General features: G+C 30.7%; 2 protein-coding genes across 3 annotated transcripts in view; one reads left to right on the forward strand and one right to left on the reverse strand.

Moving 5' to 3' along the window:
* Positions 1 to 25,373, reverse strand: part of LOC129963054 (uncharacterized) — a 38,871-nt gene that overhangs the window by 7,793 nt on the left and 5,705 nt on the right. The gene's annotated exons all lie outside the window — the stretch shown is intronic.
* Positions 264 to 3,498, forward strand: LOC129963055 (SRR1-like protein). The gene is made up of 2 exons (XM_056077080.1): positions 264 to 392; positions 2,562 to 3,498. The coding sequence occupies exon 2, from the start codon at positions 2,620 to 2,622 to the stop codon at positions 3,496 to 3,498; it is 879 nt and encodes a 292-aa protein (XP_055933055.1). The 5' UTR covers positions 264 to 392; positions 2,562 to 2,619.

Genomic DNA, 25,373 nt, shown 5'->3' on the forward strand with positions numbered 1-25,373 from the left:
TAGTAAATTAAGTATTAATTACAATTAATACATTTTATATTTAATATTAAGTAATAATTTTTAATTAATAATATGATTGAAATAACAGATATTTGGAACAAATATTTAAAAATAACAATAGCAAAATTATTTGTTATTCAAAAAATCGTCGATTATGCATCTCTATTAATATCATATTCTTGACATCAATGTATGACGTAACAATGGCCAAACAATTAATGGGATGAAGTGAATTCACGTCCTTGTTAATATTTCCACGTGCGTTTAGGAATGTCCACGTTTGTGACATTCCTAAACTTTCATTATTGTTAAAGCAGCAAAAGCTTAGAACAACGCTTCTCGAGCATACGCCGGAGAACACAACTTCATTCCTTCTGTGGATTTTTTTAATGGTTAGTATTATTCAGAATAGTAATATTTTAAATGCTAAATATCGATAAAATTGTTTATGGTGAAGTGAATTAATAAAATTGCAAGTTTCTGTCATGTTTTAAATATCATGATTTTTATAATTAATGACTCACACACAAATATATATACATATACCCCTATAGCATGGAAAATAATCCTGGCTTTTTGCCGAATAGTATTACATCGTTTTACTTTTTATTTCCATAAATGTTTATTATATTAAAATTGTTTTTTAATAGAGAATTTTTTGGTATCCATTCATCAGTATAAAATTATAACTCTTTCATCTGTATAGTCAATATCACAATTAATTGTATTTTATTCCTGCTGGTTTAATTTTTCTTCTTATTCTATAAGCAGTGGATACATTTCATTCATTGCTGTATTTATTACCGTTAAATAATTAATTTTTTTGCTAATTAAATATGTATTTATTTGTATGAAACTATTTAGATTGTGCTATTAATTATATATATTTACCCTATTATAATATTATCCTGTCAAATCTGCCAAATTTGAATGTTGATGATATTTTCTATTACACCAATGAAAAATTGCAAGGATGCTGATTATTGGCACATTATCATTAAAGTTTTGTATGTTTTGTCTGATCTCCACATGTATGTTACATTATTGAATCATAAATTAGAAGACTCAGAGGGGAGGGGGTAGGTGAACTGAGGACATCTTGCTTAAATTTGTCATGTGGATGTGAGCATTGTCATAAAGAAGAAAGTGGTGCATTTCCAGATTGTTTTAATTTGAATGCAGCAACATGTGCAGATTTTTTTTTTACAGTATACCTCTTCCCCTTCCATGCACAGAGCTGAATATATATCATGAATGTAAGTTTTATGAATGTTCAATGAAATCCTTGATTGTTTTGCATTCAGAAAATATTTCATTATTTGGAATTATTCATTGTTAGTACTTATTTATTTAATTACCCTATTACTTAAAGAATAATGTTGAAATTCTTTTTAATAAAAGTAAGAATAGAATGTATTTTTTCAATGAAATTTCTTTGGAATTAGTTTTGTAAATGTGGCCATATTGAATTTTTTTCAGTACTAACATAATTTCTTAGTCATGTGAAAATATTATCTTTCTCTTTGAAATGAGTTGCACTTTGCTCTCCTTTTAAATAATTCGTAGAACTTGAAGCACTGGAGGTTTAGCAGTTTTATCTTCAGTCATCTCTCGCCAAACCTGGAAACTGTTACTTAGGGTGTGATAAATAATAAATTATCATTTTTTTCACTGTTTGTTGATATATATATATATTTGCAATATGTTGTTATATTGTATTTATAATATGTATTATATATTTTTCTGTTTTTATACTTCATTTTAAATTTTATATTGTATTGTTATATGTATGAGATATTCCATGAGTTGAATTTATTTCCTGCTATATTTGCAATGAGAATAATTTTTGAAGTATCTGGGAAATGTAAAATTGTGGAAATAAAATATCTTCAAATTAATTTTTAAGTATTTAATAACAGAAATTAAGGATTAACCCCCCAGCTGCATGTCCTGCAATTTCTCTGGGTTGGCAATCATTGCATTTTCTGTTGCATCACACATTTTTTGCAGTTTAGAGTGTTTATTTTTATGATTACAAATTTTTATTTTGTTACATTATTATTGTATAACATATAGTATCAGTTCACTTTCTTTGAAAAGTATCTGAACTTATTTGCAAACATAGCATCTAAATAATAATTTTAAAGAATTATGGAGCCAGAGGGTTAAAATAATACTACTAATAAAATAGTGCTTTTAAGAAGAATATCTTTTTTTTAGTAGACATATTATAATTATTTCTAATAAATGACCAAACATGAAACTTATATTGGGTTAAAGTAACTTATTTAATTCTATATGCATGAATATCATCTTAACCTTTTTACAAAGTATAATTTTTGATACTTTTTGCTAATGGGTTGGTGGTAGTAATCACTAACTATGAATGTTATTATGAAATGTCACTTTTTGTTTAATAATTTATCAATTAAATGTCACAAATTTGATAAAAAAAAATTGCATGTCTTACTATCTGCTATTACTGTAGAGTATTTCAATATTAATTAATAGAAAAATGCCTGTACTTACGTATTTTTAAAACCTACTTTTTTCTTTTATAGGTTTGATTTTAAAAAAAAAACTAACTTAGATATAATCTGGCTATAAATATATTCAATAATGGATTCAAATAAATTTGTTGATGAAGATGGATTCATAACTGTTGAATACAAAGGCAAGAAAAGCATCAAATGTGTAATTCCACCAGAATTGCAAGCTCAGTGTCAACAACTAGAAACTACGAATGGAGTGTTTGATGAGAAGAAGTTTGAATCTATGGTAGAAGATGTTAGAAATTCAAATTTTTTTATGAATTTTAAAGAAAACATGCTGTGTGCTCTGAAAAATTTAGATCGTAATGTAGAATCTGACAGTCATGAGAATTTCATCCAGAATGTTGAAACCTTATCAATGAATAATAATAAAATGCTTGATATTGTTTGTTATGGACTTGGAAATTTTGCATCATGTTTAGCAGCAAGATATCAGCTTGCATTTTTAATCAATTTAAAAAAAATTTTATTGCCAAGAAACATTTGTATTTTTGATCCAATGTTTTCTTATGAGGAAAAAAGGGTTTTAAAAAATTTTGGTCTGACTGTTTTAAAGGAAAATGAAGAAGGAAAGCGAACTGTACTCAACAGAACTATTTTTTTCATGCCTCATTGCAGTATTGTCTTGTATAACAATCTTTTGTGGGCCAACTGGGGTAAAGATAGCCTTTCGAAGTTAATTATAATTGGAAATAGTCTTCAAGGTTATTTTGATGGGTGGACAGAAAATTTTTTTGAACTGGAAGCTGTTTATATAAATTATGCATCTAAATTTGTAACAGAAGCTAAAATTGTAAATAATTTTAAATTTTTAGATGTATTCAATACTTCATCGCTTCATTATTTTCATATTGATGCTTTAAATGAGGTGTCTGTGAAAATTTGGAATGATAATATTGAACCTATTTATGATGATATTGAAACATTAAAAAATGGTTATTTTTGATGTGTTGTTGTTTTGAATATTTATATATTTAATAATTTATTTTTTACTTTAATGAATATTAATTTGATTCTATAGCTGATCCTTTCCCCTCTCTCCCCTGAAAGATTTTAATGTACAAGCATTTTAAAATCATAATAGCACACATTTATACTCACAAAAACAAAAAGGATTTTTTTTTTAAAAATGCCACAAGAACTTCTCTGAATTAAAAAAAAAAAATGAATCTGCTATTTATTAAATCTCTGTGATAAATTGCTTCACTTCATTCACCAGGAGTGGTTTTAATTATTCATTTTCTTCTGAAATTTGATATATTGTGATAACAAAATAATTAAGAAGACACTATGCGAGGACAAAGGATTATAAAGGTACTAATTAATTAATAAAATACTTTTAAACTAATAAAAATAGCATTTATTTCTTTAATGGAAAAAGCTATATTGAACTGGGTATTGTTTCTCTTATGACAATTCAGCACTTTGCAAACTTTCTTTACATTTAAATTATATCATCAGTCCTTTGCTTAGTGAAATTATTATTTTAATTTGTGCCATTTTATTTAATGTATTAATTATTTTATTAATTTTTCTTTACCTCAGTTTATGGAAGCTTAATATCTTCTCATTTTGATTTTACAATAACTATTCATGAAATAAAAGTGATTTGCTACACAAGGATACATTATTGTAATATACTAATGTATATTAGTTGACCAAACCATTAACAGAATGAAAGACATTTTCTCCACCTTAAAAAATTCTACACTGATATTGATTTAACTAATTCAAATGATGAGTGGATAAATAGCAAGTGATTGATGAATATTTTTGGAGTATCGTGTAAAAAGATCCTTAAAACCTACAAAGTTTATATAAATATTTATATCTTTTAAAATTAAGGTTTTGACTAAATTATTGATCTTGTCACCAAGGCTTTTGGAGGACCCTAATCATTTGCATTAGCACTGTATGCATAGACACGACAACAACAACACTAAATTATTAAAAAAAAAGGCAATTTCTATCAGGATAAAGAATAAAATATAATAGAAAGGTAATTTTTATTGTTTTAAAGTAATGGTAGTTACAATGGAATAATGAATTTTAACACTGTTTGGGTTAAGTTGAAAAAATTATTTGCAATTTAGTATCAATAATAATGTTAATCATAATCCCTGAATCAAATGATCTGCAAATTCATATGTTCAGTAGGTAATTTAATAACTTGGAGAATATCTTTGTAAAAATCTTCCACTGTCTTCATTACAAAAATGTGCAAAAAGGCTAATTTCTAAAAATAATTTGGTATTTTCCAATTCACCTTCAGTAAAAATTTTAAGGCTAATGACACAAGTAAGTGATTTGAAACTGTCTGACCGACATCATGGCTTAACTTACATTTATCAGTGTGGTCCATAAATGAAAATAGATGGCAAACAAATGAAGACAGATTTTATTCATTATAGAAAAAAGGATGGACAGAGAATGAAAAGTATGAGAAGGATCACAAAATATGTTTTGTCCTCTGTTTTGATGAATGACTTTGTCTGAAACTAGTATTTAAAAATCAAAATAATTTTGTACATTTTAAATGCAACTGAAAGAACTTATGAAAGAGCAGTTGAATTTGGATAAGTATCCTATAATTGGAAACTTCAAAAGAAATAAAGAGAACTTGAAAGAAGAAAAAAAATCTTAATGGACAAAGAGATTGCACAATCATGTATAAGTAAATTATATAATGTATCCCACGAGATATTGTATAAAAACAGATGATCTATGCAACTCCTCTCAAAATTCCAATTCTACCTCTAAAACATGATTCATATTAACGCTTAAACCACACCCTAAAAATTCGGGGCGGGGGCTGTACACAATAATATCTTTCACCTTTGTTTCCATTATCATTCAAAGCAAAAAAAAAAAAAAAAAATCTTTAATTTACTTCAAATTATTTTTTAAAAAATTTGTCTCTCATTATTGTTTATTATAACTAAAAAAAGTTGATATTTAAATCAAATATTTTATGTAAAATGAATGAAGTGTTTTTACTTGTTTTTTTATTATTATTTTTAATTTCTATAAAGTTAAAAAGAAAATTATGTTTTTCTCACTTTTTATTTAAAAATTTCCATATTTTCACTCTCTCACTCTTTTATCTTACCTTATACCTTTTTTGTCTCTTTATAGCAATATCATATTATTTCAATACAATTGTTTTTGTGAATACAATTAATTGAAGAATAAATATCCAGAATGGATATTTATCCTTAAAATTAGATACACGAATGTCATCACTAATCAATTCACACTTAAATTTCTTAAGTTTTTTCTAGAAAGAAAATTTTACTCCTGAAAAAAATCATTCTTTTCAAATAAAAGAATTCTCCGGAAGCTTCAGGAAGAAAATTTCATCATTCCCAAATGTTATTTTTGAATAGATGCAATACTAAATCTGAATGATAAAGTGTTATTTAAATAAAATTTGGAATGTGACAATGTTAATTACCTAATCATTTTGATTGAAGAAATAAAATATGTTAAACGTTTCCAACAACGCACAGAAAATTGCGTTGTATCAAGATGTCACAAAGAATTGTTATCCTCGTTTCTAAAGATTTTTCAGCTGCTACTGCAAATATAATAATCCATTTTCCTTTGATTTTTTTTCCAGAAATTATTGTTTTCTAATGTTATTATTGCTGTCATTTTTTTTTTTTTTTTTGTAATAATTATGTTACATGAAAACAAACGTATAATGTTCAGTGATCGAAAAAACTATTTTAAATTAATGGCAAAAGAATAAATAATTGCAGGTATGCTGTATCTTCAAAATTTTTATCCATCTACTATTCTATTTTAAAGTGAAAGTCCTTTTTTTTATCAAATAATTTTAATAAACATTATTTTGTTATTTCTCCTCTTTTTGTTTAGCATTTTAATCATCAAACTAAAATCGCTTAAATGTAGCTTCTCAAAGAAAACCAATTTTATTTTCAGAGTAGTATTTCTTAAGCCACGTTCCAAGGGCCTGTGCGTCTGCAGACATGGCATACTTTCCCCTCTCGGGGTCTTTCGATGTCTGCGGACGCGATCCGGAGTTTCCTGCAAATTGTCAGTAAACTGGGCAGTAGGATAAAACGAAAATGGCCTTGATTTTTTTTTTTTATAGATTTTAGTTTGGTAATAGTGCGGAAAAGTTGTCTTTTAGATTCAAAAACAATATTTAAAAATTTGGTGCCAATATTACATTATCTTTGGGTGCCTCAAAAAGTTTGAAATTTGTGGAAAAATGGAAATTTTTAAAAATATTTTATGTAACGTTTGGTCATATCAGTGGGAAAAGACCAAGACGAGGGTTTAGGAGCAACAATGTAAATAGTTCCAGTTTCACTTCAATAATAAAATATAGAGCTGTAAAATAAGCCTAACATTTTTAAAAAAATGAAAAATAGAAAGAAAAATTATATGGCAAAAGATTTGGCATCATTAAAAAAAAAAAAATGTTTTGAGTTTTAAGATGCTTTACAAACTATTATATATATATATTCAGAAATTATAGCAAAAAAAGCCAAAATTTCACTTAAAATTTAATTAACTAGAAATTTTAAAAATCGTCCCGAAATGCAAATTTTTGCCTCCCATATAAGTGCCAAATTTGGTAATTATATTACAAACGATTTACTATTTGCGCCTACATGACATGCCGTTTGATCAACAGCTACAAAATTTGATATGTATATCGTTTGGAAACTGGGAATAGGCAACTCAGAGCAATTTTGGTAATTTTTATTAATTAAAATTAAAGAATTATGGCGAAATTAACGAATTATAGATTTTTTTCGAAATTACTTCCGAAAATATTATAGCACAAAGATAATTTGTGCATCATCTTAAAATTCAAAAAATTTTCTTTTCAACTATAAAATTTAATTGTACAAATATTTTCTAAATTTTTGCTTTTTTTTTACCTTAATTTTAACAATAAATTTCTTTGTTACCCTGAAATTCAAGTCGTTGCCATTGTTTCTTCAATTATTAATCGCTTAATTTGTCGAAGGCTAAAGAAGGATTTTATTTAATATCTGTGTCATTTACGAGTTGTATAAAATCGTGAAATTCAAAGACAGATCAGAAGGTTTCAAGCACATAAGAGTGGCATATGCGTAAGACAATAAAAGTAACCCATCTATAATATATGGTACCTTCTTTGTACCATGGATGTGTAGTTATATCACAATAATTTATTTGAAATTAAGTATAATCAGTATTTTTGTCTAACCAGCTGGTCACCAAGAGCGATCTCTACTAATAATAAAGATGAAGATGTATTTGTGTATCTGGTTGTTGACCCTGTATTAACCAGACCGTAAGGCCTATAGCTACCAAACTTAGTGCGCAACTACATTGGAAGGATAAAATGTGCACTTCGGAGCAATTTAAAAAAAAATTATTTAGAATAATAATTAATTAAAAATCAAGGAAGTGTTTTCTGATGTTTTTTTCCCTTATTACCTCTCGAAAATATTATGGTATAAAAATTATTTTTACATATTCAAAAAAAAAAAAAAATTCAGTGATTGTAATTTTTTGCCGTATAAATATTTTTTCCATATTTTAACAATTTTTTTAAATATATTTTAAGCACATTTTCCAAAAAAATCGTAAGAATTCTGAGCAAATGTGAACGGTATCACGAGCGATAATACAAAAGCATTAAAAGGCCGGAAAAAAACCCAAAGTTATTGTTAAAAGTTATTATTAAATTTGGAAAAAAAAATGTTCATTGTTCGTTTTACAGTGCGAATTGTCACCCTATCTTTTATAAAAATTATTATTGCCAAAGCAGATGTTCTTTTTTTTTGAAGACTATGTGCATGTTGTAGACATTTTGCTATGGAAAAAGTCTAGTTGCCTACTCAATGAGCCCATAGTTTGCAGAACTCCAATCGAGATCAATATAAAATTTCAAGAAGAGCAATTGAATTTAGAGCATCAGTAACTTTACTAAATATAATGGAGTCAGACTTATGTTATTGCATTGTTGCTGTATCATTAAAAAGGTTTCAAAAAGAATTTTTTTTATCTTCCATAATTATATGAATGAACATTCGCTCCTTTTTATGTAATTTGCTTTCAATCATAATACACGAAAATTTGATTAAATCTTCAGTATATTTTTGTTATAGACATTTGTAATCGTGTTATTAACATGAAATGAATAATTTCCTATTATTATATTAAATAAAAAATGTATTGTAATACTTATGTAACTGTTGTAATTTTTTTCTCAACAAAGGCTAAAATTTTGCATTGAATTTGAAGGAATATTTAACAAAATGTTAATGTTTTAATGCTACTATCCTTAAAAAAATAATTTAAATGATTTTAAAATAAGATTCGGATTTTAAAATTACTACTAAAGTAACCTCTCACAAAGAATGTTCAAATTACTTCAAGTTTAAAAAAGCTCTTACCATTGTTCAGCATACATTTAGTATAAATTAAATTACTAATACTAAATATCATTTCCGTAAAGAAAGGTTTTACCTCTTTTTTTTTTTTTTTTTTTGTATGAGGATATAAAATGGAGTAAATTTTTTAAAAAAATACAGTACTTGTAGAAGCAATTATTCGTAAAAATTAATTAGTATTTAATACATTTATTTGAATATAGAATAATAGTTTACTTAATGTAGATTGCTCACGAAATATATATTTGAGAGATCATTTTTATTTGCATACAAATGTATGTTATTTTAACTACATGCATTTAAGATCTTTAAATTTTGTTTCTAGCAACCACGTATATATTAGAAACAAACATATTTGAAGAAAAGGCATAAAAAATTCTGTTTTGCACAATTTTTCATAAAAACTTCATCGATTTTTATGGTGTGTTTTACAAGATAGACCATTATACACAGAATTAACAAATATAACTGGGAAGAAGAAATTTTCAATTTAATGCAACCCAAAAATATCAACGCACAAAAATAATGTTACATCTAAAGTAAATTATCATAACAATTAAGAAAAAAATTATTAATTTTATTGTTTCGTCAGTCTTTTAAGTTGCGTGTCTTTATACTGTAAAAAAAGAAAAAATATATAGGTAGATATATGTTTTATAGCCAAGATCTTCCATTTATATTAAGGTATGAAAAGATAATTTTCATACATAAATATAAAAGTGAATACTAGAATTTTAAGTATAAGATTAGGTAAATTTTTATAACTATATTAGGTTTGTTAAATGATTTGTTTTATATGTATACAGGGGGCACCACCCCGTGCTCGCTTATGCTCGCCAACTCCAAGGAACTGCAAATGCAGTTTTTCTCGGATGGCTACGCGATCCAAGCTGGCTCCGCCATCTATTAAACCACTTTAGTCTAGCAACAAATATATTCAGATTCAATTTATTCCAAAATATGATAAATCAAAGAAAGAAAAAAAATGTAAAGCAAAAAGTACAATCGCAAAAATCCCCTACATCAACATTCTTTGTAAACACAAACAACCTTTCATTTAAATAACTATATAGATCCACCAAAGAAACAAATTTAAAAAAAATTGGTCTTTTCTCACAATTGTTCAAATCTGGAAGCTACATTACAGAAACAGCATAAGAATGTGATATTTCGAAAACAATAAATTGTCTGAAAGCAGCTATGTTCAAATTTAGTCCATTCCAAAATAAGATGAAAGAAGTGAAAAATGTAAGGCAAAAAGTACATTCGATAATTGAACCTAATTCTCCTCTTGGAAACTGCAAAGGATAGACCATGAGATCACAACAATGGTTTCATGGAGAAATATTTTTGCAGCTATCACTTACAGGATAAATATAGATGTCTTGATTAGCAGGTGGTTCGCCATTATCTTCGACAAATATCGCTGCAATTTCTATTTTTGTAATAGGTTGGTTATATCTACGTATATATAGCAATATGGCCCCGTTCCAGGAGGAGGTTTAAGTGGAGCTCCCATGGAAGCAAAGAGAAATCATGTGGCATATCTGGCCATGAATCCTATAGCAATATGGCCCAGTTGCAAGAGAGGTTTAATTTGAGCTCCCATATCAGCAAGTCTTTCAATATTTCTGGTACACGGTGTGACTTGAATCCATCGTAAAAAATTTTGTCCGTTTTTTGAACGTTATTTTTTTTTTTTTTTTTTTTTTTAATTTTCAAACCGATGCAAGAATAGCGTTCGCTTGAAATCTTAGCACACCGCATGTTGATACTTGCGGGCCAGGTAGAAGTTTGCCAAGCGGCGATTATAACAAATTCCGCCTGATTTTGCATCCACATAAGCTTTTTATATGATGAAAATACAGTTGTCAACAATCAGAACAAACTGCGCGTGCGTGAATTTTCTAAGCTAGTTGGGATAACGCAATGTAGAAATTTTTAATTTCCTTTATTCTGTTTTATTTTAATTCAAAAGTGCTTCAGAATGAATCCAAAAGACTATTAATTAACAATGTTTAATTTTAATGCATCCAACACTAAGAAAATAGACAGAATCGTTTGCAATAATCGGTTGAAAACATATTAAGTCTAACCTCGTTAGCGTGGGGAAAAAAAAAAAAAAAAAAAAAAAAAAAACTGAAGCTTTATTCATTTGGCGGTGTCAAGTGTTGCCAAATGGAGAATAACAAATTCGGCCTGATTTTGCATCACATAAGCATTTTATATCTATATTGATTAATTATTTGATCATCGGAAATTCTAAAGCTTTGGATATATTTAATTTCAAATAATGAGAAACTTATTATTTTTTTGTTATTAATTTTTGTATTATTAATTAGCTGAAAAGTACGTCTAAATGATCTAGCTTTCTTAAAACAAGAATCGTCTATGTCTGTAATAAGTCTCTGTAATCGTCTATGTTCAGGTGTTTTTTTTTTTTTTTTTTTTTTTTTTGGAATGGAATTTCTCTACTTTAGATTTCTTTTTACAATTTATTGATTTTCATTTCAGAACTATAATTATTATACTTTGAATGTGAATAAATGATTCAGTGGATTGATATGATTTCCAAACTTATATTTTAAACTTGCCGCCTTTGGTGACCAGCCGAAATTAATGGTTGCTGAAAATTTCAAATGCTTCCTGAACAAATCCTTCTTGAAACCCAAATTTTGATATCTATCAACATATGGACATCTGTCTATTTATCTATATATAATTTATTTCAAAAGCTCTACAGTGTTTGTTTTTTTCACCATGCTTTTCACTTGTCTAATTTTCTATCTATATATTTATACATTCAATTATACCACAAAAAAAGCAGAAAGATTTTTAAATGGGGGCACTTTAAAAACTTTTTCCAACATTGCTCGCTTCTGAAGTTAAACCTTGTTTGCAAGTAAAAAAACAAATTATGACAAGTGTACCTAATACTGAAACTTCCAAGTATAGAAAAATAAACCTAATCTTCATATCATGGTAACAATGATTGGAAAGCCGGCGCCCTTGCATAGGGGTAGCGCATGTTCCCCGTTGATCCCAGTTCGGGCATGGTTGGTCTTCATCTGTGTTCTATCTGTGAGGTGTGTGAATGTACCCCCCGAATTGTGTGTGTCATCTTCATATGAGCTAGAAGTCAGACTTCTGCCCTCGGGTGCTCAGGGGTCTCAGTAGCTACTGCACCCCCTTTCAGTGGTAACGCGGACATGACATCTCATCATCATCGATTGAATAAAAAGCCGAGATGAAATTTTAGTAGCAAGATTGAAAACGGTTTTGAGTTTATTTTCAACAATGGAATATATATTATTGCAATATACGTTTAAAATATTTCAAAAAATTTATTAAATATATTAAGAAAAATTGTATGATAAAGAATTTGGTATCATTAAAAAGATAATTTTAAAAAAAAATTATCATTCTATAAAAACTATTTTTCTACCTTAAACTTTTAGAAAGTTATCTCGAATAAACGCCGATATTTAACTTCATTTTTAATTCTAACTAAAACATTTAAAAAATCGCTCTGAAAAGCACGTTTTTACCTTCCAAACTATAAATTTTCTAAATTTGATTGATGCATGACAGAAAGGCTCGTTTATAAAATCAGCACATACACAAACAGACAGACGCTTATTTCTATGTTTAAATATCAACATTTAATTTAAAATACCAAAACATTTTCTCACCAAACATTCTTGCCAACAGCTTATATGCTTTTAGCAAACTTAGATTAATCACTCCCTAGCCCGTTTTTTTTTTTCAGTGAACTACGAATGATTTATTGGACATTTAACCTTACGGAAATGTCGGGTCAAATACCCTTCCCGTTGCCCCCTCCCCTCAATTTTTCCACCACTAAATAGACAAAGTAGCCATAAATTTTATGTTACAAACATACAACACTTTCCGTAAAAGACTACTAGGATTCTTTTATGGTTGTTAAGGTAAAAGGCAAGACGGAAACAAATTTCAACTGAATGCATGAAATATGAAAGAAACCTTATGAGTGGCACCCAGTTGGTAACAACCATGTGGATTCTTGGTTTTATAATCAAGAATGTGTTATGTTATTATGCGTTAAGTGTGTATATGTTATTATGTGTTATGCTGTGTTATTTATTTACTTTATTGTTGTTGCAATTAAGAGAAAAGAATAATATAAAGATAGATTAAAATGAAACCTAAAATATTATTATACTACGATATTTCGAATTAAAGGCCCGAATCACCTTAGTATTTATTTTTTTATATAATTTCTGTGGTGAATTTGGAAGAGAGTATAAGTACTGTATAGAAAATATAAGGATCTCTTTGATTTGCCGCCAAAGATATTTTTTCCCCTTAATCTGTTTTCTCCTAGCAGATAACAAGTGGTTAAGATCAATTACATGGTGCCATTTGTACCAGTTAAGATAATGGATTAATCGTTAGAAGGAATAATAGAATTTGACTGAACAAAATTAAAACACAATGCCTGAAAATTTTCCCTTGTAGGATATCCTCTTTCCGAAAACTAAAAGAACCACTCCACTTCGGGTTCCTTCGTGGTTTTTTCGGTCATTTTTCCCGATAGGTTTTCCAACATACTTCTAATGATGGGCTTGAAACGATCATAACAATAGTTTTTGATGCAAATTAAATTGAATTGAATTTTTTATTTCTTAAGGCTTGAAGTCGAATTGGAAGAATTTACAAATTTTTGAAAAAATCATCTATTATAAATCGCATTTTGGGTTTGAAGGGATATATATATAACAGCTTATTTTCATCAAATATCTAAAAGCAAGTTAATTGCATTTACAGAACAAATGTAGATTATTCAAAGAAAAATAGATATGAAGAAATTGATTAGAAGAGAAATGTAGAAATTTAGAGAACAATTAACAGTCCATGCTACACATTCAACACTAATGTAACAATATAGGCGTATATCCAGCAGCTGAACATAAATGCTAAATAGAGAATCAGTCAATAAATATTAATTTTTGATTTTAAGCATTGTCGGAGCATAACTATACAGGTACTACATGTATGACATGGCTGGAGCCCAAGGAGGAACATGAACTCCAATGTTAACTGAACTATTTAATATATTAACACCGCATTCCCCACTGGTATACTCTGTTTTTTTTTTTTTTTTTAATTTAAAGACATTTACATTATAAGAATGATTATCGTTACACGCATATTTTGAAAACAAAATCGAAATAATTAGATATGTACCAGCCACTTTCGGTAAGCAGCTGGTCTGACCATCATGCTTTTAGTATTATTTTAATTATGCCAATTAATTATAAAAAACTTGCAATAAATTTAATTTTTGGTAAATTAATGCATGAATTGCAAGGAATGAACAAGTTGTATGTAATTGCAAATTATTATGAGAAATATTATTTCTTAGCTTTTTATGAGAATTACAGTTTAAGAAAACTATAATTTATAAATAATTAACATAGCCTTCGAAAAGAATTATCTTACAGTTCATGAAAGAATTATTTGATGATTGAGTGAATATATTAATTAATAGAAGAAGTGAATATATTAATTAATAAAGAAGTGAATATATTAATTAATAAAGAAGTGAATATATTAAATTAATAGAAAATTAATTAACAATCAGCCTCGAAAGACGCATTTTATTGATAGCATGCCAGCCTATAAATTTTATTATATTAAAAATATGAATTATTTTTTTCTCATATTTTTTAACAAAGGAAAGTCGTTTGACTTTGATTGAACTATGAAATGATTTGTCTTTCATTATAACGATACTGTTGAAACGCATTGTCTAAAAATTTTTTTAAGTGAAGAAGGAATATAATAAATAAAATATTATCAGTAAAAAGATATATATATATATATATGTTACCGTTAAAGTATAAAATCCGTTATTTTATAGAATACTTAGTTATTCCATGAAATAACTGATCGCGTCCGTTAAAGTGTAAAACTCTCTTGTATTTCATGGTTTAACTAGTTATTTCATAGAATAACGATCTGCAGCCCGTTAAAGTGTAAAATAATCTATATCACATATCTCGCACGGCAAATACATTTACCTTCCACCCCCTACTGCATTTATGAACTATTCCAGGCCATAGGGAGAGAACTTGTTTAGCGTGTTGGCGCCAGTTCATTCCGGTTAATTGATTGCTTTCACGTACAGTGCCGGCTGCTGTTCGTCAAATACTGTTTCCACGTATCAGGTATTGAGATACATTTATTTTTTTAAGTTTTATAATTTAGTCATTTGTTATTACGTTAATTTAGTGTGCTTATGTTAAAGTGCAATTATTTTTAAGACCTTAAATTGCCTTGAACAATGAATTCTTTGATAACGAAAAAAAAGCTGCAATGAAAGAAAAGTTTGAATCTTTACTAAATAAGCGTGATGTGAAAGAGAACAGTTCTTTGCTCACCCGTGAAAAATTATTAAGTTTGATAGCTGATGTAAAGAAATCTAAAACATCAGATAAGAAAGTGCCACGTGATTATTGGTTACATTAAGATGTCCTTGAAGTTCAAGGAGTAGAAAAATTAATAGTCCCAGTAACAAATGCAACACCAGATGTAATGTTTTATTGCTCAAGTGATTCTTTGTTTGACATTTTGTACGAAACTCGTTTATCTATTGGGCACGATGGTAGAGACCAAATGATAAAAGAACTTAATCGTCGTTACAAAAATATTATGCAAAATGATATTAAGATTTTCCTGAATTTTTGTGAATCTTGTCAACAAAAACGCAAAGCGGGCAGAAAAGGTGTTGTTGTTAAGCAAATGATTTTTTCACATATGAATTCAAGATGTCAGGTTGACCTCAAAGATATTCAATCACAACCTCATGGAAACTATAAATTTATTTTAGTTTATCAAGATCACCTTACAAAGTTCTTGGTTTTAAGACCTCTTCAAACAAAGAGAGCAGAAGAAGTTGTAGGACAGTTGCTTGATATATTACTGTTGTTTGGAGCCCCATGTATATTGCAGTTGGACAATGGAAGAGAATTTTGCAACAAACTTATTGATGACTTAAAAGTAACTTGGCCAGAGCTTAAGATCGTGCATGGCAAACCAAGACATAGCCAAAGCCAAGGCAGTGTTGAGAGAGCCAATGAGGACATAGAAAATATGTTGACGACTTGGATGCAAGACAACCAGTCAACTTCGTGGAGTAACGGGTTAAAATTTATCCAGTTTATGAAGAACAGAGCGTTCCATTCTGGTATTAAAAGGTCCCCCTACGAGGCTATGTTTGGTTGCGTAGCTAGAGTTGGACTGTCAACAACTGCCATTCCGAAGGAAGCACTTACTTCGTTGGTCGACGAAGATCTATTACAAAATATTTTGACTGCAATGAATATTTCTTCTCAACCTGATAATGAAAAAGTAGTTGAACAAACAGTATTAAATAATCCCATTACGAAAGTATGTGTTGCCTGTTTAAAAGAATGCAGTGAAGATATAGTTTGCTTCAAATGTATGGAGCCTGTCCATACATCATGTTCGGAAGATTATGTTTCAAAAGATGAAGTTGAGCAGAAAATCTGCAAATTGTGTTTTAATGAACTTAATGTTCAAAGAAAAAAAGAAAAGTCTAAAAAATGTTTAGAAATTCAAGCAAAAAAGATGAAATTAATGTCGGATAAATCTCATTCTGAAGCCTCTGTGGGGTTTACCGTCCGTATCCCAGTGCCTGAAGTTGACAGAGGAAAAGGTGATGCCAAATCTCTTTTAGCTATCATCATAAAAATAACCGAAGAAGGATTTTTCCAATTGGGCACAAGAAACGGCAGCATAAAAAAATTATATTCCCGATCCCAGTTCAGTGTCTGCGAACAAAAATTAATTAAAATCGAAGAAGTACCGGATGTAGAAATATCGCTCCGGTCGGTTGCTACAGCTCAAAGTTTAGGTACTGGTCAGGGATTTAAAAAATGTTCGTGTAAAACCCAGTGTGTCAACAAAAAATGTATTTGTTTTAGAAATAATGTTCTTTGTAATTCCAAGTGTCATTTTAGTAATCGTTGTTGTAACAAATGATTTTATGGTATGTTTCCATAAATACCATTTATACGCTGTATAAATTAGATAAATTGCTTCTTTTTCATTTTAATTGTCTATCATTAGTTAATTTATAGAATACCTAGTTATTTCATAGAATAACTAGTTAAAGTGTCAAATTAATAACATATTACACACTTTAACGGACACGATCAGTTGTTTCATGGAATAACTAGGTATTCTATGAAATAACTGCATTATATACTTTAACGGTAACATATATATATATATATATATATGTAGTGTACGGAGCGTCCCCCTAGCGGCGTTAGCGGTAGGGAGCGTCATCCTAGCGGCGTTCCCGGTACGGAGTGTCATCCTAACGGCGCTCGCGTCGTCTCTCAACAGCCAATAAGAAGCTATCTGATTCCCGCTCTAAGAACTGTGTTCGGTACTGTACTAGCGTCCCTCGATGTAAAGCGGCCCAGCCGTTCGTCCAGCTCATTAAATTTGTTTATGTTAAATTAGTGTGTGATTCTCTTAATATGAGCCATCTCTATGCATTAATCTCAACCGGGCTTTCCCCTAGGGCCCGTGAGAGATATTTAATTTGATATATTATCCGATTAGTAGAGGCATGTTTTTCGAGCCAGAGTTAACATACCTCTACATGTGGGGGCTCGGTCCGGAGTGCAATGACCTCGGAAATAGAAAAATAATCTTCGATCGTGTAAGAAGCTGGGAATTTCACCATTAGTTTTCGTCGAATTATCTTCGGATCGGCAGTGGCCGACAAAATATTTCAAGAAAAGTCTTCGGATCGGTAGTGGCCGACAAAATATTTCAAGAAAATCTTCGGCTCGACAGTGGTCGACAAAAATTTCAAGAAAATCTTCGGTTCGGCAGTGGTCGACAAATTTTTCAAGCAAGTCTTCGCTTCGGCAGTGGCCGACAAATTGTGAAGTTCCTGCATATTATCTCAACGGATATAATTGAAGAACAGGTAGGAGAATTTTCTATTTCATTTTGATTAAAGAATCTTGCAAGCATTTATTTTAAGATTTGTATATTTGTGAATGACTTTTTCAAGAAAAAGAAACTGCTTGAATGTGTTTATTTTAGAAATTTCTGTTTTGAAGAAATATTAGCATTATTATTATTATCGTTATTTTATTAGCATTTGCTATTAGGAAAAATAAAGGCATATTCAAAATGTTTAAAAATACAAAAAAGAAAGATTTAATTATTGTCGCTGAAGCAATAGGTGAGGTAGTTCCGGAAAAAACAAATATTGTGAAGCTTAAACAAATTATAGAAAATAGCCAAGCGGCTAAAGATGATTTGGAATTTGTTAAAGACATTATCATTTCAACTGTAGAGGAACGCGAAAAAATAGAAGCAGAGGAACGCGGAAAAATAGTGGCCGAACGAGCGCGTGAAGAGGCAGAAAGAGCGCGTGAAGAGGCAGAAAAAGCGCGTGAAAAGGAAAGACAGTTTGAATTAGAAAAATTAAAACTAACTTTAGCTCATGAAGAAAGTATGAGAAACATTCAAGCGACCGGAATAAGTAGTCCTAACGGACCTCCTCAAGAAAATCATGCGGAGTCCATCGAACAAATAATTAAAAGCATCCGCACATTAACAATGCCAATACCAACTAAATCAGAAAATTTCAATTTGTTTTTCAATATTTTGGAACGTGCTTTCGAAACAAAACAGGTTAAAACTGAATACAAAGCCGAAGTCCTTCTAAATTTGTTAGGCGAGAAATGCCGACATGTTTTGTTATACGCGAACGAAAGCGAAATAAAAGATTATGACGAAATCAAAAGAATAGTGTTAAGAGAATTCCAACCATCTGCTAAAGAATGTTGGGATAACTTTCAAGCCGCCAAAAGATTTAAAGGGGAAAATCACGTGCAATTCGTCTCAAGATTAAAAGCAAATTTAGAATATTATTTGGAACTAAGAAAAGTGAAAGATTTCGCGACCCTTTGTGAACTAATTGTAACCGATAAATTAACCAGCACTCTTGACAAGGACACATCCGAGCACATTTTGATCAAACAAGGCTCCGACTGGTTAAAACCGCTGATGTTAGCAAAAGAAATAGACATTTACTTTCGCGCAAGAAATAAAAGTTTGTTTTGGGAAGAGAGTAGATATACACATGACTACAGCTCAAGGCCGCGCGTCAATAATTCCCGCCAAAATAATGATAATGTACACGGTGGAAATATTGATAGGAAAACTTGTTTTAAATGTAATTCTTCATCGCATTTAATAAAATTCTGTCCCCAAAATGTTGATGCTAGACAACATAACAATCAGGGAAGATCCCATAACTCAAATCCTGTAAACTCCGTGTTAAAATCAAATGAAATTCCACAAGAATTAATAATCGCTGAGTTGGAATACGCAGATATTATTGTAAACGACGTTCCTATTAAAGCTTTGGTTGATAGCGGAAGCGTATTAATGATTATTAATCCTAAATATGTAAAGAAATTAAATTATGTAGGACGTAGCACAAAAATTAAATTAGCGAACAGTTCAATTGTCAGTCTTCCGTTAGTGGCGATAGATATTAGTCATGTTAATAAAAAGTCAGTAACGAAAAGAGTTTTAGCAGCTGTTGATACTAATATTTCTTTTGAATGCATTTTACCATCTAATAGTTATTTAGATCTTAAAAATACTTTTCCCAATAAAAATGATAATAATTCAACTTCTCCCATAAATGAAAATAAAAAAGATTTCGATTATGAGATAGTACATCGCTCAGGTAGTCAAATGCGTCACGTTGATTCACTTAGTAGATACCCAACAGTCATGACTGCACTTTGTGATGATTTAACAGCGCGAGTGCAAGTGGCACAGATGTCAGATGAATACATAAAAAAATTGAAAGAATTATGTAAAGATAACAACCAAGTTGATTTCGTGGTACAAAATAACATTCTGTATAAATGTCAGGACAACCGTCGTTTGCTCGTAATACCTGAACTAATGAAACACGAAATAATTAAGAACGCGCATTCAAAAGGGCACTTCGCCGTGGAGAAAACTAAAAACATTATCGAACGTGACTATTTTTTCCCGAATATGCAAAAAAGTATTGAATCGGTAATACAGAACTGTGTCGAATGCATCCTAGTCAACCGGAAGCGTGGTAAACCTGAAGGGTTCTTACATCCAATTCCGAAGGAAAACTTTCCTCTAAGTACTTACCATGTTGACTTTATTGGACCCTTAGTGTCAACCAATAAAAATTATAATCATATTCTTACTATAATAGATGCATTCTCAAAGTTTGTTTGGTTATATCCTGTTAAAGGGGTAACTGCAAATGATGCAATTACGAAACTGCAATTGCAGGAAGCAGTGTTCGGAAATCCTATGCGCATCATCACGGATAAAGGTCCCGCATTTACCTCCAAGGAATTTACAAACTATTGCGCGAATCAAAATATTAATCACATTCAAATTACCACAGGAATACCTCGAGGAAATGGACAAGTGGAAAGGGTTCATGGAACTCTTATCCCCCTGCTTGCCAAACTTTCCATCAATGATCCCACGAAATGGTACACTCATGTTCAAGCAGCACAACGTGTATTTAACTCTACTGCTCCACGGAGTACAAAATTTACTCCTTTCGAACTCATGATCGGTGTGCAAATGAGGCATAAAAATGACCAGAAAATTCTCGATATCCTACAGGAAGAATATGAGCAAATGGTCATCGACAGCCGCGAGGACATCCGCGAAGAAGCGCGACAGAATATCTTGCGCCTTCAAGAAGAGAATAAAAGAGCTTACAACAAGCGCAGGAAGAAAGCTACTCAATATAATCCAGGTGACTTAGTGGCCATACAGAGGACCCAATTCGGCAGTGGTTTGAAGCTTCGCCCGAAGTTCCATGGTCCCTATCGCATCACAGCGAAGAAGCCACACGAGAGGTACCTAGTGGAGAAAGTGGGAATCCACGAAGGCCCCAATCATACTTCTACAGCAGCAGATTATATGAAGCCTTGGTCTACAACTGCATAAAGCATCTACTTTACAAAATCTAAAAATTTTGCAAAAATCTAAAATTTTCTTTTTTGAGTTTTTCAGATTCTTTCTCAGATTGACGAGGACGTCAAGATCATCAGGACGGCCGATTGTAGTGTACGGAGCGTCCCCCTAGCGGCGTTAGCGGTAGGGAGCGTCATCCTAGCGGCGTTCCCGGTACGGAGTGTCATCCTAACGGCGCTCGCGTCGTCTCTCAACAGCCAATAAGAAGCTATCTGATTCCCGCTCTAAGAACTGTGTTCGGTACTGTACTAGCGTCCCTCGATGTAAAGCGGCCCAGCCGTTCGTCCAGCTCATTAAATTTGTTTATGTTAAATTAGTGTGTGATTCTCTTAATATGAGCCATCTCTATGCATTAATCTCAACCGGGCTTTCCCCTAGGGCCCGTGAGAGATATTTAATTTGATATATTATCCGATTAGTAGAGGCATGTTTTTCGAGCCAGAGTTAACATACCTCTACATATATATATATATATACTAGCTGACCCGGCAAACGTTGTTCTGCCATATAAATTATTTCTAGTGAATATTCTGGTTGTTATTTAAAATATAACGAATGTATTGTAAGTGTGTGAGGATGGGATCTATGACAGAAAGAGGAATAGAGTGCTGTAGACGATGATCGCATTAAAATAAAAAAATAAATAAAAAAAAAACACCAACCATTTATTTGCTCAATACAATGTATTTCATTACCGTAATGAACATATACATTGTTTGATCTCTTAAAAGTTAAACGTAAATTGAAAAAAGTAATATATTTTTTTTTATCTTAGGGTATAAAAATGAAATAAAGAAAATCAATATTCATTTCGAAGAGCAATTGAGTTTACGATATTTTTTGTCAGTCCGTATTTAGCCAACACAAATAAGCTCGATGGTCTGCCAACTCGAAAACATACCACGTATAATTAATTGTCCGTGTGAAAAACATAGCGTGCCTAAATCCAAGCCGCAAACAGACATCATATGGCTTTGCGACTTATTGATTGTCATTGCGAATGCCAATCTAATAGGAAATTGAACGCGTTTGAATTCAATTGGCACTTCTGTGAGAATCAGCAGCAAAACATTTTCGGCTTGGAATTTGCCATTCAAAATGGGGGCTTCAATAACGTTTTTCATCAATTTTTTAATGATCAATCGCGTGCCATTGCACAACTGTAGTGGGTTCTAATTCCGAAGTAAAATAACCGGAGATCCAACTTTTAGTCGTAGAAGGTTGGTGACATGCCTGACAAATTCAGTGAGTTCAAAAACTCTGTTGGAAAATTTAAAGCTTCGTTAGTATCGCAAACTGTGCCAATCGATTTGTATGATACCAAGTCTCCTGGCAGCGACTGCTATATCTTGAAGTTTAAATCGTCGAAGTCCACATTTTTTGCTGCCAAAATGGCTTTCTGCCAGCCATGCATGATTTATTTATTGTGTGCGTTCATCGGGAAATATACGGTCAATGAGAGCATTTTGCGAATCAACGACAGTGCAGAAATGAGTGATCAATTTTATGCATCCAGTATTTTCATAATACAGCGACTTTTCCATCACCGATATCTAACAATTGGTCGGAGAATGTCTCAGCAGATTTATCTTATAGCATTTGGACGCGCATGTTTATTTTTAGTTGGACTTGTTCAACATTATGCCACAGTGGCGATGATTGCAAGCAAGCGTTGATCTTATTAGAGTACGTTGAACGACTGGATAGGGACACACAAATTACTTAGCGTTATGAAATATACTTTACGACCTATTCTCATATCTACCAAATACACATAAAAAATTTCATAAAAATTGGTAGAGCCATTTCGGAGGAGTACGAACACAAACACCGTGACGAGATTTTTATATATTAGATATATATATGTGGTGTACGGAGCGTCATCCTGGCTGCGCTCGCGCCATCACTCAACAGCCAATAAGAATCTATCTGATCTCCGCCATTAAAACTGTATTTAGTACTGTAATAGCCATAGAGCTGAGATACTGATAGTGGGAGTGCAACCCTACTTTGGTGTAGGACAAGATAAAATCACGTAACTTGTGGACAGAATTTGTGTTCACTGTAACCGCATTCTTCGTCCTCATTATATTTCAATGGCAGATTTTTTCTCGCTTTTAACTGATGGATTTTAAAACTTAATTAATCCATGGTTAACTATTACTGTGCAATTGGATGCAAAGAAAAAGCTTCTAAGGATAGTCCTGTATCATTTCACAGGTATGTACAATAAACATATTCTGTTTATATCCATTTTAAGTCAATTTAAAATTTCGTAACCTTCATCACTCAGTGATTTTGGTGTTAAAACTGAATAATATTTCATAGTTTGGTTTAGTTATTGAATTACATTTATTTAATTTGTTATTAAGCTTCATTTAAACTGATGTAACTGCATTATATTTTGTTACTTGCTTTATTTTAATCTCGAATGCGTTGCAAGTGCTTGGCTGCAAGCTTGGCGTGATTTTTTCTCGCCAATACAAGTGTTTACATAAGCATTATTGACCGATTAATAATTGTGCATTTATTTTAGTGCAAATAAAGTTCCTTATTATTTCCAATATGTTTTTTTTTTACCATAAATATTCGAATTGTATTATACCGTGAAAGATATTAAATCCTCATTGTGAATGAAATAGTGAAACTAAAACTTATGTTTTATTGAAAATGTTATATTGTAAAATTTCCTAAATGTGCTAGCAGTAATTGCATGTTTTTATAAATTTTAATTAAGATCTAAAAAAGAAACTAGTGGATATTCTAAAGATAAACTATTAAAGAAAGAAATGCTATGTTTACAGATAAAAATTTTGTCTGAATGTTAACATTTATTAATAACTTGCGATATGCACATACCCTAAAATCACCGTTTTCGTAAAAATTTCGAATTTCCTTATTATTTTGTATAAAATCAACACATTATTCCAAAAAATGATTTAATTTTGTTTCTGCGGTAGTTAGAAGCAAAGTTACCGCCAACACTATAAACCAGAAGCGAAATATTTAAAACTGATTTTAACAAGGCGAAGGCACAAGGTTTAAAACCGAGTTCGGAATGAGATTTTGTATTATGATAGTATACATTTAGAATGTTTATTAATGATAATATTAAGACTTTCAAATTAGCTTATATACTAATAATGTGTTACCCGAACGAGTGCTCGACTAGTGTAGAGGTTAAGGCACTGACGTAGCATTCAGAATACCTGGGTTCTATTCTGAGCTAGTGTTTTTTTTTTCTTTTAAACTATTTCAAAATAATTTAACAGTTTTAATTAATATCTTTCTGATTTTTTATGCAAAAATAAATATTATTCAGAATATTCAAGGGGGAAAAAAAAAAAGACTTGGGCCACTTTTATAATCTGCTTTTATTATAATTTTTTTTTTATCTATATGAGATAATGATAAGACATGTAATGTAAATTAAATATGTAATGTAAAATTAAAAAAAGTTTTTAGGGAAAGAAAAGAAATAAAATGTTTACTTAAAGAAGAAAAATACTCACTTTTAATTAATGCACAAAAACAAGGTAAAAAAAGTAAACATAATTTAAATCAATAAACTCGGCTACTGATGTAAAAAAGAAAATATTATTTTCGAAACCAGTTTGCTTAGTTTTCGAAGAATGAGTATATATATATAAATTATTTAGGAAATGTTAACTGGAAATGAAAACCGACCGGACCCAATGCCGGGAAACAAAACGTTGCGCGGCAGTTTTTGAGTATGCCAAGATTTGCGATATGGTGCCAAAAAAGGCCAGTTTTCTCACAAGTCACATGGTTTATGTTACGTACACTTGTTAAGAATAGAAATAAGCGACTAGCCTCCTCCATTTATATCAGCTCTATGGTAATAGCGTTCCTTGATGTAAAGAGGCCTAGCCGTTCGTCCGGTTCATTAAATTCGTTTATGTTAAATCAGTGTGTGATTCTTGTTATATGAGCCATCTCTAAGCATTCATCTCAACCGGGCTTTCCCCTAGGGCCCGAGAGAGATATTTGATTTGATATATAATCCGATTAGAAGAGGCCTGCTTTTCCAGCCAGAGTTAACATGTCTCAACATGTGGGGGCTCGGTCCTGAATGAAATGACCTCGGAAATAGAAAAATAGTCTTCGATCTGGTAAGAATCCGGAAATTTCACCAACTGTTTTTTCGTCAAATTATCTTCGGATTCGACAAATTTTTCAAGAAAATCTTTGGTAACTTCAAACAAAATTGGACATCGACAAAGCATTACACTTACATAACTCAAACTAATTGACAAATCATTCAATCTTAAATAGGTCCAGGGAACGAAAA

The sequence above is a fragment of the Argiope bruennichi genome, chromosome 3 (assembly GCF_947563725.1).
Source record: "Argiope bruennichi chromosome 3, qqArgBrue1.1, whole genome shotgun sequence".
In the NCBI taxonomy this organism is placed as follows: Eukaryota; Metazoa; Arthropoda; class Arachnida; order Araneae; family Araneidae; genus Argiope; species Argiope bruennichi.

Coding starts and splice junctions, on each gene's coding strand:
- LOC129963055 (XM_056077080.1), top strand. CDS start 2,620: ATGGATTCAAATAAATTTGTTGATGAAGATGGATTCATAACTGTTGAA.